This window comes from Micropterus dolomieu, linkage group LG06, assembly GCF_021292245.1.
Source record: "Micropterus dolomieu isolate WLL.071019.BEF.003 ecotype Adirondacks linkage group LG06, ASM2129224v1, whole genome shotgun sequence".
In the NCBI taxonomy this organism is placed as follows: domain Eukaryota; kingdom Metazoa; phylum Chordata; class Actinopteri; order Centrarchiformes; family Centrarchidae; genus Micropterus; species Micropterus dolomieu.
Window position 1 is genome coordinate 11,224,867 of NC_060155.1, and position 16,284 is coordinate 11,241,150.

Here is a 16,284-nt window from a genome sequence, read left to right on the forward strand (position 1 = left end):
ATGTCACTAGATAAAAGTCAGGATATCAGCAATAAGGATTCATTTTCTGGTAACAGACCATCAAGCGACACCAATAGTGAAAATCAAGAAGATATTACTCTAAGAAGATTATTTGGTTTAAAAGAATTTGAAAGCATTGTCCTTAACTTAAAAAAACACAATATAAAAATGTTTAATTGTTTAAATGTATTCGGTTTTACGTTGGGCCTGTTATTTAATTACCTATCCTTGAACATTAAAATAAAAAAATAAATCTTACAATTAATAGTCTGTGCCCGGTGGTGTGCACTCCAGGTAATTTGAGACAGAGCGGTGAAATATCCATTTTCTCTTAGTGCCTTATTTCATTTGTACTAAGCCATTGCATCTAATCAATTATGTGTTTTCCTATCTCACAAACCATCCACTTGCATTCAATCAGGTGGTCTGATTAAAATTATGTCACCTTCAAAGTAACCCTGGGAAACGATAGTGTGGCTGCGGTGTGCAATTATTCACGGAGGACCTGGGAGTTGGATGATTCACGTCACAGCTGCTCTGTTGCTGTCAGGCTTACTCAGACTGATATTCCTGAAGCTGAGGATCCAGGAGGGGAGAGGAATTGTGTTGAAATGCACTTTCAGATTTCTGGTCTGTCACTTCATTGACTGTTTGCTCAATGAGTTTTTGTCTCAGGGGTGGTGCTATGAATTGCAGGAGACTCAAGCACATGACCAAACTTTACACTTGTAAAAGTAAGTCAGTCAGTGTGCAGAGGATTCACACGCATTTTAAATGTACTTATGTACCGTTACCAAATTTTATTTGTATGTTTTGTTGTTTTCAATAATTCTATTATATCTACATTGCACCTGTATTTTTCTACTTATAATTTAGCTCTTGTGAAACACATTGTCATTTCATCTTTTTGTGGAGTACGCGATATATATAGATAAAGTATACCATTATTGTTAGCATTTGTATCACTAAGTTACTGTTGTTAATGGACCCATCACTCATTTAAATTCTGGGTTTTGGCTCACCAGTAGACTCTGCCAGGGGAAAATAACGTGGCTTCAGTCTGCACAAGAAAAAAAACACTTGACAAATTATTTCTGCTTGCTCCAGATTGTCTCAAAACAGATGCTATGTCATATCTTTGTAAATATTTAATACTTTAATTTCACACTCCTCTGGCTGCCCCAAACAAATCATTTTTTTCTGATATATATATTTGGGGACTGCAAATTACATTTTAGTACAAATCTGGAGCCTTGGAGGGCTTGTCTTGTACCCTAACAGACCATTTTTTAACAGAAGACATTTGGACGACATAAATAGTGCATTACATTACATTAGGTCTATCAGGTCACTTGTGCTTTTCCTGCTAAAAAAAACTAAATGGTACCTAAAAGGTTGATCCATGTCACCTTTAGAGGGCTAACTTGAAACTCTTGTCTCTGACTAAGCCTGCTAAATACAAAGATTTCCTCTCTGTTGTGGGCGTCCATCCACACTAAGCCACAACTAATCACATCCAAAAAACAATGCTTGTTAAGTGCATCTTGTTGTAAGGGGAGGAAATCCATTATAAAGAATAAGATGATTAAAATTGGCAGTGAAGTACAGCCAGACAGTTAAGTGTCTGTTGGGGTTTAGTTTAGGAAGAGGTACAGTTTCTTTATGCAGTGACTAAGTAGCTGTGCTGAGGTAATTGGTATCAGGGATTAAGAGATTATATTCTCCAATGCTGTGGTTTCATATTTCACTAATGCCAGCATTGGATGTTAGCCACAATATTTTAGATTTGGTGAGAGGGGAAACATCTTCTTAAGCATATTGTATGTGGGAGTTTATACAGATGGGTTTAATCCCAATAGCAGGAAACAGGTTCCAAATAGTATTTCAGTTTTCATGGCAGAGACATTGGCACGTTTAGGAGCACTTTTTGGGTGAAACATACAAAACCAAACAGCAGTGTTATTTGTACAGAAGTGGCAGAATTAATGATACTGAAGGACAGGAGAGCTGATTTAATTACTGAACTTCAGGTGTTGCTTTACAAAAATCTATCTGGCAGGTTGTAGGGTTGACTTTACCTCATGTTGGAGTAGATGGCAACAAAGCAGCAGATGTATTCATTAAAAGTTAAGCAGATGTAGCTTCATCAAAAAGGTCTAACGTTAAGGTGGCAGTGGTGTTACATAGTGTTGCATTAATTGCCATCAACTGACACCGGCTTCATATGGGAAGCAAATGTGTTAAAATTACTGCTTTTCTGGAGAGTTGATGCACACTGACATTAGGCATTAGGACAGCGGCATATCCTGGTTGACAGTACGTGGGTTCACATAGAAAATAATGGACGTGGGAGCTTTGAAGTGCATCCTAAGCTGTCGGTGTGGGTTGCCCTTCATTTTAAAAGGACAACGCTGGTTTGTTTTAGAAGGTTTTCTTTATTACTTGACATGAGCAACATTAACATTATGTTATGAGGATGGTTTTAGATTTTCTCCCATTGGTGCTGGATGGCAGCAAAATGTTGATTTAGCATCTAAGAAGATTAAGATAGTGATGATTTAACATTTTAGCAATATTGGTGTGTTTATCAATTAGTCAGTCAGTCAAACACTTTGGTACATACTAAAATAAGTATTAGATGGCTTGCCTTGAAATTTTCACACGCATATTCATGTCCCACTCAGGATGAATTTTTTTATACTGAAAATTATAAACACTTTTTTGCCCCCATTCATCATGAGCTGAAGTCAAAGATATAAGACTTTCTCTATGTACACAAAAGGCCCATTTCTCTCAAATATTTTCGAGTGGCCTTTTATTGTGGCCAGCCTAAGGCACACCTGTACAATACCCATGCTGTCAGCATCTTGATATGCCACACCTGTGCGGTGGATTACTTATCTCAGCAAAAGAGAAGTGCTCACTAACACAGATTTTGACAGGTTTGTGAACAATATTTGAGAGAAATAGGCCTTTTGTGTACATAGAGAAAGTCTTAGATCTTTGAGTTCAGCTCATGATGAATGGGGGCAAAAACAAAAGTGTTGTGTTTATAATTTTGTTCAGTGTACTTTGGTAATCCCTTTATTTTAATCTAGCGGTGTCATCAGGTTTGTACTTGGTTTATGAGTAAATACCTTTAAAACTAATGTCATTAAGGCTAGTTGTACTTTGTGTTTGATGCTATTTAACAAATGTCACCATGATAACACGTTGTATGACACATTGTATGAGCATATTAGCATGCTGATGTTAGCAGCCACACAGAACTGCTAGTGCACCTGGAGACTCCTTGTCTTGTTCCTTATTCTTATTATTATGTGGTGTTTCATTGTGGACAGAGAACTTTCAGAAAACTACCTGAAGATGCTGCTGTAGACAAAAGCCTCAGGTCCTTTGCATTATATCTGAACCAAAGTTTATATCTAGGTTGTCAAGCTGTTTGTTGGATTGTTCTTACAGATTAGCTTCCAAGTGCGAATGAAATTGTTACTGTCTGTCAAGTAGTAGAATAATATTCCCATTAGGGAGTTCCCAATCTTAGATGCTTAAATTCAGATCTCTGGATTTGAGTTGTGCAGACACTGAGAGTGATGTGACAACTATGATGTGCTGAGTATGAAAAGATTTCATTTTTAGCACCAAAGAAAGAGGCACAATTATTTGATTTATGTTAAAAGAAACATTTGTCCTCATTCACCAACGTAAAAAAATAAATAAGCCACAGTGAGTGTAGTGAAAACCAGTAATTATGGAAACTTAGACTTTCACTATGATTGACACCTGTTAATCACTGGGAATTTTGAACTACATGTGGGGAAAACTATAATGTTATATTGCATGGTTTGTCTGTCAGAGATCACAATTAATATGTCATATCAAGAGGTCAATGATTATATTTCAAAGATTTCCTTTCAAATCAACTGAAATGTTTGTCACCCACAGAGCAGGGCTCTATTCTTAGGCCTTTATTAACAGACAGCCCTAGAGGAAGCTATACAATTTAGCCACTTGAATGTCACCTCATGTAGGATTACCACTGACGTGTGAAATTACTTTGGACAGCAAGTGCTCCCACAGTACCGGGGGGGGGGGGGGGGGGGGGGGCTTGATGACATCTTCATTTGCTGACTATGTTGTTTGTTAAATATACATCTGGGTGTTTTTTTGCCAGAAACAATATCATTGCGTTTTTGGCTAAATCTGCAGCTTTACATTCAAACTATTTATATGCCAAAAAAATTACAAGTTGTAAGTGCTTAAACAGAATAAAATCATGTCAATCCATCCAATAGTTGTTGAGATATTTCACTCCACAAATGTGAACATCAAGATGGCACTAGATGAAAAGTCCATAAAATCATGAGGATTCAACCACTCTGCATTATGAATGTCTGCACCAAATTTCAATCAATCCATCCAACACTTTAGTTTAGTTATGTCAATCTGGACAAAACTGGTGGCAAACTGGTGGCACAATAGTAGCTATACTAAACTTAGCGACTTTACTAACACATTTCGGAGCTGTATACAACATATGGGCCCGTTACCTCCAGTCACTGATGACACTGATGATTATTTCACAAAGGTGAAATTTCAACTCTGCATGACTCTCCAGCTCTGCATGATTACCTGCATGGTTGGCATCACACTGATGGACACACAAACACACCTACTTCGACGGAGAAATTCATCAGCAGACATTTATCTGCGTAATGAGCAGCGCATGACAACTTTGCACTAAAGTGTTGTGTCGCACCGGCGTTCAGACTCATCGGGGCTAATTAAGATCAAATTAGTCTGGAAATGTTAAAGTTCATCACTCTCACGGAGGGGAGTTGCCAGTGTGTTGTTGTTCTGGGGCAGTTTCTGATGAAGTGGAGAAGAGCTAGGCTTCAGTGATGAAGCCCGTCATGGAGACATGCAGTGTGGCCCTCTGGGAGACGCCAGGTTCATTAGTATGTGAAGTCAATGAGTCAGACTGGAAGGACAACCAGGTGAAGGCTCACCAGGAGGAAGAACAGTGTGGGTATTAATTCAATATGATTAAGATAACATGGTGTATTAACACAGAGCCTACGCACATTACAGATTTCAGACATTCTCTGCATTCTCAGTCTTTTCATAATAAGAACTTTATTGATCCCGCTCAAGGTCAAATTAAAGTGGTGTCACAAAGATCACATGAATCAAAAAGATATAAAAACACAGGACAAGAACTTGGAAAATTTATATTGCTGTCTTTAAGACATGCTCTGTCTTCCTCCCACCTTCCAATGACAGGCAGGCTAGGTTAATTAGTGACTCTAAATTGTGTGAATATGAGTGTGAGTGGTTGCTCATTTTTATGTGCCCTATGATGGACTGGCGACCTGTCCAGGGTATACGTCCCCTCTTGCCCAATGTCAGCTGGGCTTGGCTCCAGCCACCTAGCATGGACAAGCAGGTATAGATAATGGATGGATGGATGGATGTGTCTTTAAGACATGTCTGGAGGGGATCTTTAATGTAAGGCCATATGTGTGTGTATTTCATTGCACTTTATCTGTTTTGTAATATATATATGAATGTATATATATACATGCACTCCTGGATAGCTCAGTGGTTAATGCCACTAACTTTGGTAAAGGTGATTGTGGGTTCCCGGTCAGGGCGGGGGTATCCAGGTAGACCCTAAGGCAAGGTTCTTAATGTTACCTACCTCAGAATGAGTGAAACCGCAAATACAAGAGCCATACCGGCTCGGACGTTGCCCGGGTCAACAAGGTCCATGTCCGGTGCTAGGGAACCAGGTCAACCTGATGACAAATGGGCTACTGGAACAAGACATTCATGGACTAGAGCGGAAAATATGGATCTGATGCAATGCTACTATACAAGCAATCCCATTGAGAGGGGTTATATACAGAGACTGTGGGATATATGGATGCTTTCGAACCCATCATCAACACTGACAAAGAAACAACTCCTAGTTCAGTGTTCTATCATCCGCAAACGTCAGCTCCTATCACAACTAGAGATTGATGAGGTACAACAAATATGGTACGTCAAGGGTGAGCCAGGACAACAGGTCAGCAGGGAGATGTCATCATCATCCCCACACTAATAGAATCACTCAACATAAGGGCGACTGACCTACAATTGAAGATCATAACCAAGCTGGACCACCAAGTACAACAACCAAGATTGCCATGGCTAAGTGACAAAGTACCCTCTGAAAGTCTGCTAGAAGATGTGAATGCAGCACTACATACTATCCCTACTAAAGCCATAACCGAGACCAATGAGCTGATGTATGCCACTGCAACAGTGATCCTAGAGATGCTTGGCTATAAGATGTCCACAAGCCACAAACAGCATTACCCCCCATGGAGGAGGAGGCTAGAGGCCAAGATCAAGGCAACACGAAGAGAGGTTAGTCAACTCTCAGAGCTACAGAAAGGTGCAAGGGAGGGGCTACCTAAGAAATACAACAAGCTGTCGATACCCGAGGCTCAGGAGACTGCCAAACAAAGACTTACCACTCTGGCTACCCGCCTAAAGAGATACAAGGGAGAAGCAGAAGCCTGGAGAATAAATCGGATGTTTTCCACCAAGCTATCCAAAGTGTACTCTCAGTGGCAGAGTAATAACACAAGATCAGATCCACCCAGGACTGAGACTGAACAGTACTGGAAGAACATATTGGAGAAAGAGGCATCCCACAACACCAATGCTCAGTGGCTGGTGGATCTAAGAACAGATCACAGCAATCTCTCAGAACAAGATCCAGTAACCATTACAACGGCAGACATCCAAGAAAGAGTGGCAGGTATGAAGAGCTGGACAGCACCAGGCCTTGACATGATCCACACCTACTGGCTGAAGAAACTAACTGCACTCCATGAACGCCTGGCAGCACAAATAAACCAACTGCTGATGGATGGGACCCACCCAGAATGGTTAACCCAAGGACAGACAGTCCTATTCATGAAGGATCCCCAGAAGGGAACAATCCTATCCAACTACCAGCCAATAACCTACCTCTGCACAACATGGAAGATCCTGTCAGGCATCATAGCGGCTAAGATGAGTAGGCACATGGCTCAACACATGGACAGGGCCCAGAAGGGAATGGGCAGTAATACCAGGGGAGCCAAGCACCAGCTACTGGTTGATAGAGCAGTCACCGAGACTGCAAGACCAGGCAGACCAATCTGTGCACCGCCTGGATTGACTACAAGAAAGCCTACGACTCAATGCCACATATATGGATACTGGAATGCTTGGAAATGTACAAGATCAACAGGACAATAGCCTTCATCGAGACCTCAGTGGGAATGTGGAAAACAAGTCTGGAAGCCAACTAAAAGCCAATTGCACAAGTCACAATCTAGTGCGGCATAAACCAAGGGGATGCCCTATCCCCACTGCTGTTCTGCATAGGCCTGAACCCCATCAGCCAGATCATCACAAAGACTGGCTACGGATACCGTTTCCGAAGTGGAACCACTGTCACCTCCTCTATATGGATGACATCAAGCTGTATGCCAGAAATGAGCGAATCATCGACTCACTGATCCACACTACCAGGATCTACCATTGGAATGTCGTTCGGACTGGACAAGTGTGTTCGCATGGTATCAAAAAGAGGGAAGATGATCAGAACCGAGGGGATTGAACTACCAGAAGGCCACATTGCAGATGTTCAGGACAGCTACAAATACCTTAGGGTGCCGCAGGGTAACGGAAACCATGAGGAGGCAGCAAGGAAGTCAGCCACAGCCAAATACCTACAGAGACTAAGACAGGTCCTGAAAAGTCAGCTGAATGGGAAAAACAAGATCCGAGCCATCAACAAATACGCCCTGCCATCAGATACCCCGCTTGTATAATAAACTGGCCAAAGGAGGAGATAGAGGCTACTGACATCAAGACAAGAAAGCTCCTCAAACTGCATGGAGGGATTTGCCACAAATTCAGCACCCTGAGACTGTACACTAAGCATAGCGAGGGAGGCCGAGGGCTAGTGAGTGTCAAGACCACTGTCCAGGATGAAACAACAAAGATCCAGGAGTACATCAGGAAGATGGCCCCCAAAGATGAAGGGCTTAGTGAATACCTCAGGCAGCAGAAACCCGAGGGTGAGGACAAGGAAGATGAAGAACCTTCATGGAGGGACAAGCCGCTGCATGGCATGTACCACAGACAAATAGAAGAAGTGGCTGATATCAAGAAATCCTACTAGGCCCTCAGTACAAGATCAATAGAGGCTGGGGTCTACCACACCAGGCAGGACCCCAGGTGCAGACTGTGCAAGGATGCCCCTGAGACAGTACAGCACATAACAGCAGGGTGTAAGATGCAGATAGGAACAGCGTACATGGAATGCCATAACCAGGTAGCTGGCATAGTGTACAGGAACATCTGTCATGAGTATGGGCTGGAAGCCCCAAGGTCAAAATGGAAGACACCTCCTAAGGTAGTTGAGAATGACCGAGCTAAGATCTTGTGGGACAAACTGGCGATGGCTAACCAACCAGACATCATGTTGATCAACAAAGAAGCAGAAGAAGGCAGCAGCGATAGATGTGGGAATTCCAAGCGACAGCAACATCAAGAAGAAGGAACACGAGAAGCTTGAGAAATACATATATATATATATATATATATATATATGTATTTCTCAAGCTTCTATATATATATATATATATATATATTATGGCATTTAGGAAATAATATATATATAAAGTTTGCCCATCTGAATATATTGAATGAAAGTCTGAATATATGGAATGAAATCTGACGTCATTAAGGCACTGGCGCCATCTTGTGTTTTCAATGTGATTAATCCATATGGATGTAATAAGTGTGAGACTGTGAGCGAATCAGCAAGAATTCTAGTGTCAGTTATTCGGAGCAATGAAGAGATTACAAACACACTAGCAAATGCATGTATGAGCCAAAATACTGGGAACCATATCCATCCATAGCGTTATCTTAATGAAGTAATTTATTATCTTTCATTGTGGAAGACTGAATGCAGGAAACCTCCCAAGTCAGGCAGTTCCCATTTATCAGGCAAAAAGAAACAAGCCTTGAATCTCACAGGTGCCACAAGTTAGTTTGGATCTGAACTAATCTTTCAAACAACAAAGTCACACAAAAAGCTTTAAAAAGCTTAAATCACACAATAATCTGGTAGCAGTAACATTAAAATGATTGTTTTTGTCAATGGAGTTTGGTGGCTTTGAAGAGAGCAATATAACGGCTAATTCTGGTTAAACACAGGATCTTACTCTTTAAACAACAATTCAAATGCATTCAATTCTAGTGTTACTGCCTGTGTCCTGAGCCCTTTTGGGTGGACAGACAAGGATTGTAAATAGGGGCTGTTGTGGGGGGCACCTGTGAGGTTAAAGACATATTTCCGTTTGCCTGATAAATGGGAACTGCCTGGCCTAGGAGGTTTCCTGCATTTGGTCTTCCACGATGAAAGAGAATAAATTTCTTAATCAGGAGAATGGTACTGGACATGGTTTCCAGTATTTTGGCTCGTACATGCATTCGCCAGTGTGTTTATAATCTCTACATTGCTCAAAATTGCTGACACTGGACACTTTCTTGCTGATTCTCTGGTCTCACCATTTGGTGAGACCAGGCTGCCAGTACACCAGGCGATATGTAAAAACTTTGCTTGTGCTTTGAAAAGTTACATAAATATCAACAGCTAATATATGTTGAAAATTGAAACAGTTTGTTGTTTAATCAGTTTTGATCAACAGAAAATAAATCTGTAACTATTTTGCTAATTGACTGTTTTCAAGCTAAAATCTCAAACATTCACTGGTTCCAGCTGCCCACAATTTCACAATTTCACAATTTTCTGACATTAAATCGACTAATCAGTGAATTGCGAAAAGCAATCATGGGTTGTAATCCTACAGTTTTGTAAAAGGAATCCAGGTAAAATGCAGATAAAGACAGATTATACAACTGAAACCCTAAAACATGAGAGGTTTAGGACACAGTCTTTCGTGAATTTCAATTAATCCACTGTTCTCACCTCAATTTAATTTTGACCTCTGAAGGCCATTTAAGTCATGTGAGGCATTAATGGTCTTATACTAATCTTAATGTCTCCTGTGTGTGCTCATGAGGGTAATAAGAGGTTCATCACATGAACTGAGCTTCAAACTTTGCTCACAATGCCACACATATCAAGCCACAGAAGAAAAACTAACAGCTAATTAGACTTTTGAAAGACTTAAAAAAGATTCTAATAATGTGCGTTTCAAAACTCTTCCTTTTTAGTTTAGCCCACCTTTCTGTCTATGTAAGTGAGTGTGTGTGTGTGTGTGTGTGTGTGTGTGTGTGTGTGTGTGTGTGTGTGTGTGTGTGTGTGTGTGTGTGTGTATGCGTGCAGAAAACACAAAGCAGCAGCATCACACACACATGAACCCACCGCTGTGGTCAGTCTGGTTTTGCGCTTCGCTCCTCCTCGTCTGGCTACAAACCTCCTCAGCCCTCCGGTGCTGAGAGATGATGGCGCAGTCCGGATGAATTGCTTCAGCCTGAAAATACAAGACAACTTAGTTTCTACAGTGAAGCAGACACATTGCACCACAAGCGGCTCTTCGCTGGTTGTAGGTGTATTCATTTAAGAGAGGAGCCCCCTTTTGTTAGAAATGTCTTCACAGAAGAAAATAAACATATTCTTCCCTAACTTCCCTGCCAAATAAAGGTCCTTAAGTTGATATTTTGCCTATAACATTGTTAATAAATTAAAGGTATTTCTTATCAACATGCCCGTTCAAAATTTACAAGACAACATCTGGAGCAGTCATACTTTTTTTTCTCTTCTCCATGTTTCCCTTGTCCATTTTGTATATGTTTTATGCAAGATGGTTTGAGGTTAAGGACGCAGGTCACGAGCCTTGATATCCACTAAATAGTGCCAGCGCTTAATGAGGACATTTGCTGTCTAAGTGTGGCGCGTGAGGACAGAGAATAATAGCCTAATGGTGATAGCATCGCAATAACGATGTCATTAGGATATAATTATAATGTCGTAATTAGGTTTTTCGCGTACAAATGCAAAAATGGTCAACTTCATCTGCACTTTGAGCTGCTTTTAATCAGTTCACGGGTGACAGTATTTTCGGCCCAGATAAGAAGCCTTTAAAAATTATAAAGAAACATGAACATGCCACTCACTATAGGCCTGCACCACAAATGAAGGTAAAAGATGATGAGCATGAATTTCTCCTGTCGTCCTGGCAGCCCCTTCCAACACATTTCCATTTTCTTATCTCTCTTCTTTAGATCCCGCATCGGACGATGATGATGTGAGCGCGAATCCGGGTTATTTGTTCCTCTGTGCCTCGCTTCTTCTTCACAGCCTCGGTATGAAAATGTACTCTGTTAACCTAAAATAGATGAATCCCTATCCCCGTGAGCTGCAAAACTTGAGGGGAGTGGAGAGCTGCTGTCACACATCTGCTCTCTCTCTCTCTCTCTCTCTCTGTGTCTCTCTCGCTCTCCTTCCCTCCCTCCATCTCAATTCATTTCAGTTCAGTAGGGCTTTGGGAAACGTTTAGACGTTTAGATTGCTAAAGCAAGTGTGAAATAAAAACCAGAACATGAACTGAAGAATTGTGCAATTAAAAACAAATATAGCCTACAGATAAAAGCTTGTGGCGTCTTGAAACACGCAGTATCTACATAGTAACCTCTCCGTCTTCCTCTCAATTCAATTCAGTAGCCTATGCATTATTGGCATAAATGTTTGGGTTTAACGATATTGCCAAAGCGGTTTGCAGCAAAATCACAAGTTTACAATTGGAATATAACAAGAATTAATGCATTCATGATCATTCAGTTTAGCTGTTACAACAAAAAAAATAACAAATACAGATAGAATGTCTCTCTCTCTCTCTTTCTCTCTCCCTCATGCTCCCTTTCTCTTCCTCTCTCTTTGGCAACATTGTTTAAATGAAACATTCATGCCAATAAAGCACACTGAACACACTCTCTCTCTCCCTCTCTCTCTCTGTGTCTCTCCCTCACTGCCTCTCTCTCAGGGCAGAGCAAAATCAGGTGAATGAATATCTCCATTCAGAGAGATCACAGTGGGGATGCCTGATAAGACAAACAGCCAATGGCCTAATTTCAAGTCACAAAATGTACTTTGCAAATGACCCCCTGAATAGGCCTGTCTCTTGTCTTGCAAGCTATTTAATATATAACATTGTTCATTACAAGTGGTGGGAACTAGGCCTACATTTACTTAACTATACCCCAAAAGCCCCCAAAAGGTCCCCTGTGGGTCAAATTGGCTGCACTCATTTGGCTATATATATAATGAGGTTGGTCCTGCTTTATCTCTACCTGGTGTGTGATAGCTTTACATGATAAAATACCAACAAAGGGGTGAGAGAAGTAAAATGTCTGAGTCTGGTGAGTCTGGGTTTTATTTGCTGAAAGGTTTTCATTCATGATTGCCTTCCTAATCTTGAGGCCCAGTGTTGTATAGCACCCTCATGTCAGTATCTAATTAAAAAAAATAATGGTCTCAGCTAATATGTCATCAAATGGTGCATATTCCTTATTCATTTTCTGTTTAATCAAATTACCACACAGCAAACCTGGAGCTATATAATATTCCAGCACCCTGAACACAAGAAGGGGAGGAGTAGGTAGTTAAAAGGTGCTCAGCTGTTCGTTTTTCGCCCCAGGGCCCCCAAACAGGTTAATCCGAACATGGCACTACTGTGAGCAGGAACAATGTGATGGCAAAGTGCTATGAAAAAGAAGGATAATATGGGGAAAATTTTCAAAAGTTGAAGCAAATTTATATAGAGGAACAATTAGAGTGAGCAAAGAAGGGTGACTTTTTTGCCATCCTTTTTCAAAAGTCAGTGATTTTAAGTTATGATACACAATAATGAGGAAGTAAGACTGCAAAAATATACAGACTTAAGATGATGATGCTTCCAGCTGTTCATGTCATGACTTAAAACATAAAAAGTATAAAAGTATAAAAAGTAAAAGTACTAATTATGCAGTATAATGGTCCCTGCCAGTGTTATTAGTCTATATGGGATGCTTTTCGATTAATATTTTTGCTGCACTAATGTGTAATGTTGCATTTTTACTGCTGTAGATGTTTAAGGTTGAGCTGATTTTAACTATTTTATATACGGTTGGTTAAATAGTTTATTTAGTTTAAGAAGTATGAGAATGTGCTCAACCCATAAAGGCACACTTCACCTTTCAGTTGATCACAACCATTCAAAATCACCACATTTGAACATACAGTACATGGTTTTCACTGGACATTAATGATATGAACATTTGTTATCTGAAAAATAACTCCTATCTAAAGCTGTCAGACAAATTTAGTGGAGTAAAAAGCACAATATTCCCTCGAATTAGCATTAATTAAGTACAGTACTTGAGTGAAGTGAGCTGGTTTAGGGTCATGGTACAAATGGTGCAATGTCAGACAGTTTTCAGGTGAGAATGTAGAGCAGGTCAGTGCTATAAAAGCTAAACACTTCCCTGCAGAACAGCTTCCCAAGAACAAGAACACAGGATTCAACCTTCAGCTATACTCCTCTGGAGCTACTTGGTGATGCATATACAGGATCTTTTTAAAGGTCAGGTGTTCAACTAAAGCTCCTTGCAAGCGAATGATCATGCTTGTCACTCTTTAGGCGTGAATCTGTGTCCCTCAGGGTGAAACAAAGTGTACCAGGGGCTTCAGAAAATAATTAAAAACAAACCTCTTGGTATATAAGGTTGCGTGTTATCAGGTTTCGGTCATCACTGTAGCATGGGCTTCCCATAAAGCTTATCCTTAAACACTAAGACCCATTCACAAACACAGGTTAACAAAAGGTTTGTGTGATATCACGGAAACCTGTTGGCTAATGGCTTATTTTTCAAACATATTGGTTGTTTGCATTTAAACGAGGCTTTGCATTGCCTGTTTGACCACTGGCTTTAATTTTGTGGCCAATCTATCAACATTAAGGCTGTTGTATGAAGTGAAAACAGCTGACTGTTTTCACAAGCTACTAGAACTGATTTTACTGTAAGCAAATCTAAAGTTGGGGAAAGCACACATCATACCAGGGCAGCAACGAATTATTATTTTCATTATCGGCTTATCTCATTTTCTTGATTCACATTCTTTGTGGTCGTCGCACGTTTGATGTGCATTTCTTTGTATTTGTTTCTTCTTTTGTGAGTCTTTGTGGTCATTTTGTGTCCTGGTGGTAATTTCGCATCTCTTTGTAATAATTTTGCATGTCCTTGTAGTTGTTTTGCGTCTCTTCACGCTCAATTTAGGTTGTTTTGCATCTTTGCAGTCGATTCACGTCTATTTGTAGTGATTGTGTGCATTTCTTTGTGGATATTTCTCCTTTGGCGTCTCTCTGTAGTCCTTTTATGCGTCATTGTGATGGTTTCGCATCCCCATAGTTTTTGCATTTGTAGTTCTTTTGCGTCTCTCTTTGGTCATTTGATTTGAATTCATTTGATTGACTTTCCAACAAGAAAAGACTGGATGATGGAGGAATAAATCAGCCAATTAGTGAAAGTAATGTTGTTGAACTCCTTCCAAGAACACCTAAGGTCAAGGAAGGATGTTTTAATTCTTTTGTGTTTCTGAAGTTGTTTGAGTGAGTCAGTCTAAAGTCAGTATAACCCATTAGAAAAGTTAACCCAGTATTAGTGCTATATTATCCCAAACTAGATAATTTTTTAACCCAGTGATTTTATGTGTTCACTCTGTAGTGATTTGTAATTGTGACAACATTGGTTCTGTGTCCCTTTAACAAGACTAGAGATGCAATGATTAGTTAATTAGATTGATTAGTCGATAGACAGAAAATGAATCTATTTTAATAATTGATTAATCATCATTTTTCAAGCAAAAACTGCCAAATATACTCTGATTTCAGCTACTCCAGTCTGATGATTTGCTGCTTTTCTCTGTTTTATATCATTGTTGATTTGAACATTTGAATACTGAATATTGAATATTTTGGGGTTTTAGATTGTTGGTTGGACAAAGCAACAATTTGTAGATGTCTCATTGGGTTCTGGGAAACACTATTCTCTGATATTTTATAGATTAATAGATTAATTTAATCAACAGTTTAATTGATAATGAAAATAATCATTAGTTGCAGCCCTTAACAAGAACTCAAGGTAGTAATGCTACAAGTTGCAGTTCTGACCGCAAACAAGATTAATGTTGTGGCATTTATCCAACTAAATGATGCAAACACAACATTTTTATAGGATAAAAATAAAGTGTCATAGCTGTGTGTTTTCCCTCCCACCTATACTCTTCTCCCTTAAAGATTTTTGGCTTAACACAGGATGCAACGTGTTTTCCTTTCCATTTTTCCCCCTCAGCCATAGCCATAACACCCGTATTACAGGCCTTACCAGTTCTACAGGACAAATACATATTGAAAGGGCTTGCTTAAAGAGAAATGTCACCCAATTGTAGAAATTTCATGTATTATTCCTGAGTCTCAGGCAGGTCAGGCATACTTACCTAAATGTCTGTTTTCTCAAAACCTGAAGCTAAAGAGCTAACCATTATATTATCATATCAGTAAGGTGTAAAAAAAAAAAAAGAAAAGTGGACTCTCACTTTGATTATGTTTAAATACCTGTTGATACCTGTTAGCAATGCTTGAACATGAACTTCATGTGGTTTGACAACTCAGCTTAACCTCTGATGGCTCCACAAAGTGAGCGCTTCATCTGTAGTCAGAGGAGCAGATGCTAATTTTACAGCCCGGAGACTTTGGAAAGTGTACAGACTGACTGAACTGTGTGTTCTTATAATAAGTAGCATTCATCTTTGATGTTTAGTGAGAGAAATTTCTGTCAAAGGGTTTTATAGCTTTTACTTTAACAGATAGAAGTGCACTTATAATTGTAGAGATGGTTTTGGACTCAAGATGCTCCCCACATGAATTGTATAAGTACAATACTTAAAATCCCTGAAGCAATACAGAACAGAACCCAGACACATGCTGTATCACTCAGATATGGGACGATGGAAAAGTCAAGAACTGCAATCACAAGTAATAAGAAACTAGGGACAATGTTGGACAAAGGAGGAATATTATTCCTCCAACCCTTTTTTCCTTTTCCTTATTAAATGTCCTTATTGAAGATCTCCTGGAGTAGATCTCATGTGAATAAGATGTTGGTCTGATTATGTGATGTCCTTGTGGGTTCAAACCGAACCCCTCTAATGAGAGACGCTTTACTTTG

At 39.9% G+C, this 16,284-nt stretch overlaps 1 protein-coding gene across 1 annotated transcript in view; it reads right to left on the bottom strand.

The window, feature by feature from the left end:
* ghrhra (growth hormone releasing hormone receptor a) overlaps positions 1-11,313 on the bottom strand; it is a 50,942-nt gene extending 39,629 nt beyond the window's left edge. The window contains exons 1-2 of the mRNA XM_046051977.1: positions 11,197-11,313; positions 10,445-10,553 (exon numbers count right to left, since the gene is read on the bottom strand). Coding sequence (XP_045907933.1) covers positions 10,445-10,553; positions 11,197-11,313 — 226 coding nt within the window. The remainder of the gene's footprint in view (positions 1-10,444; positions 10,554-11,196) is intronic.
* Positions 11,314-16,284: the final 4,971 nt, after the last annotated feature.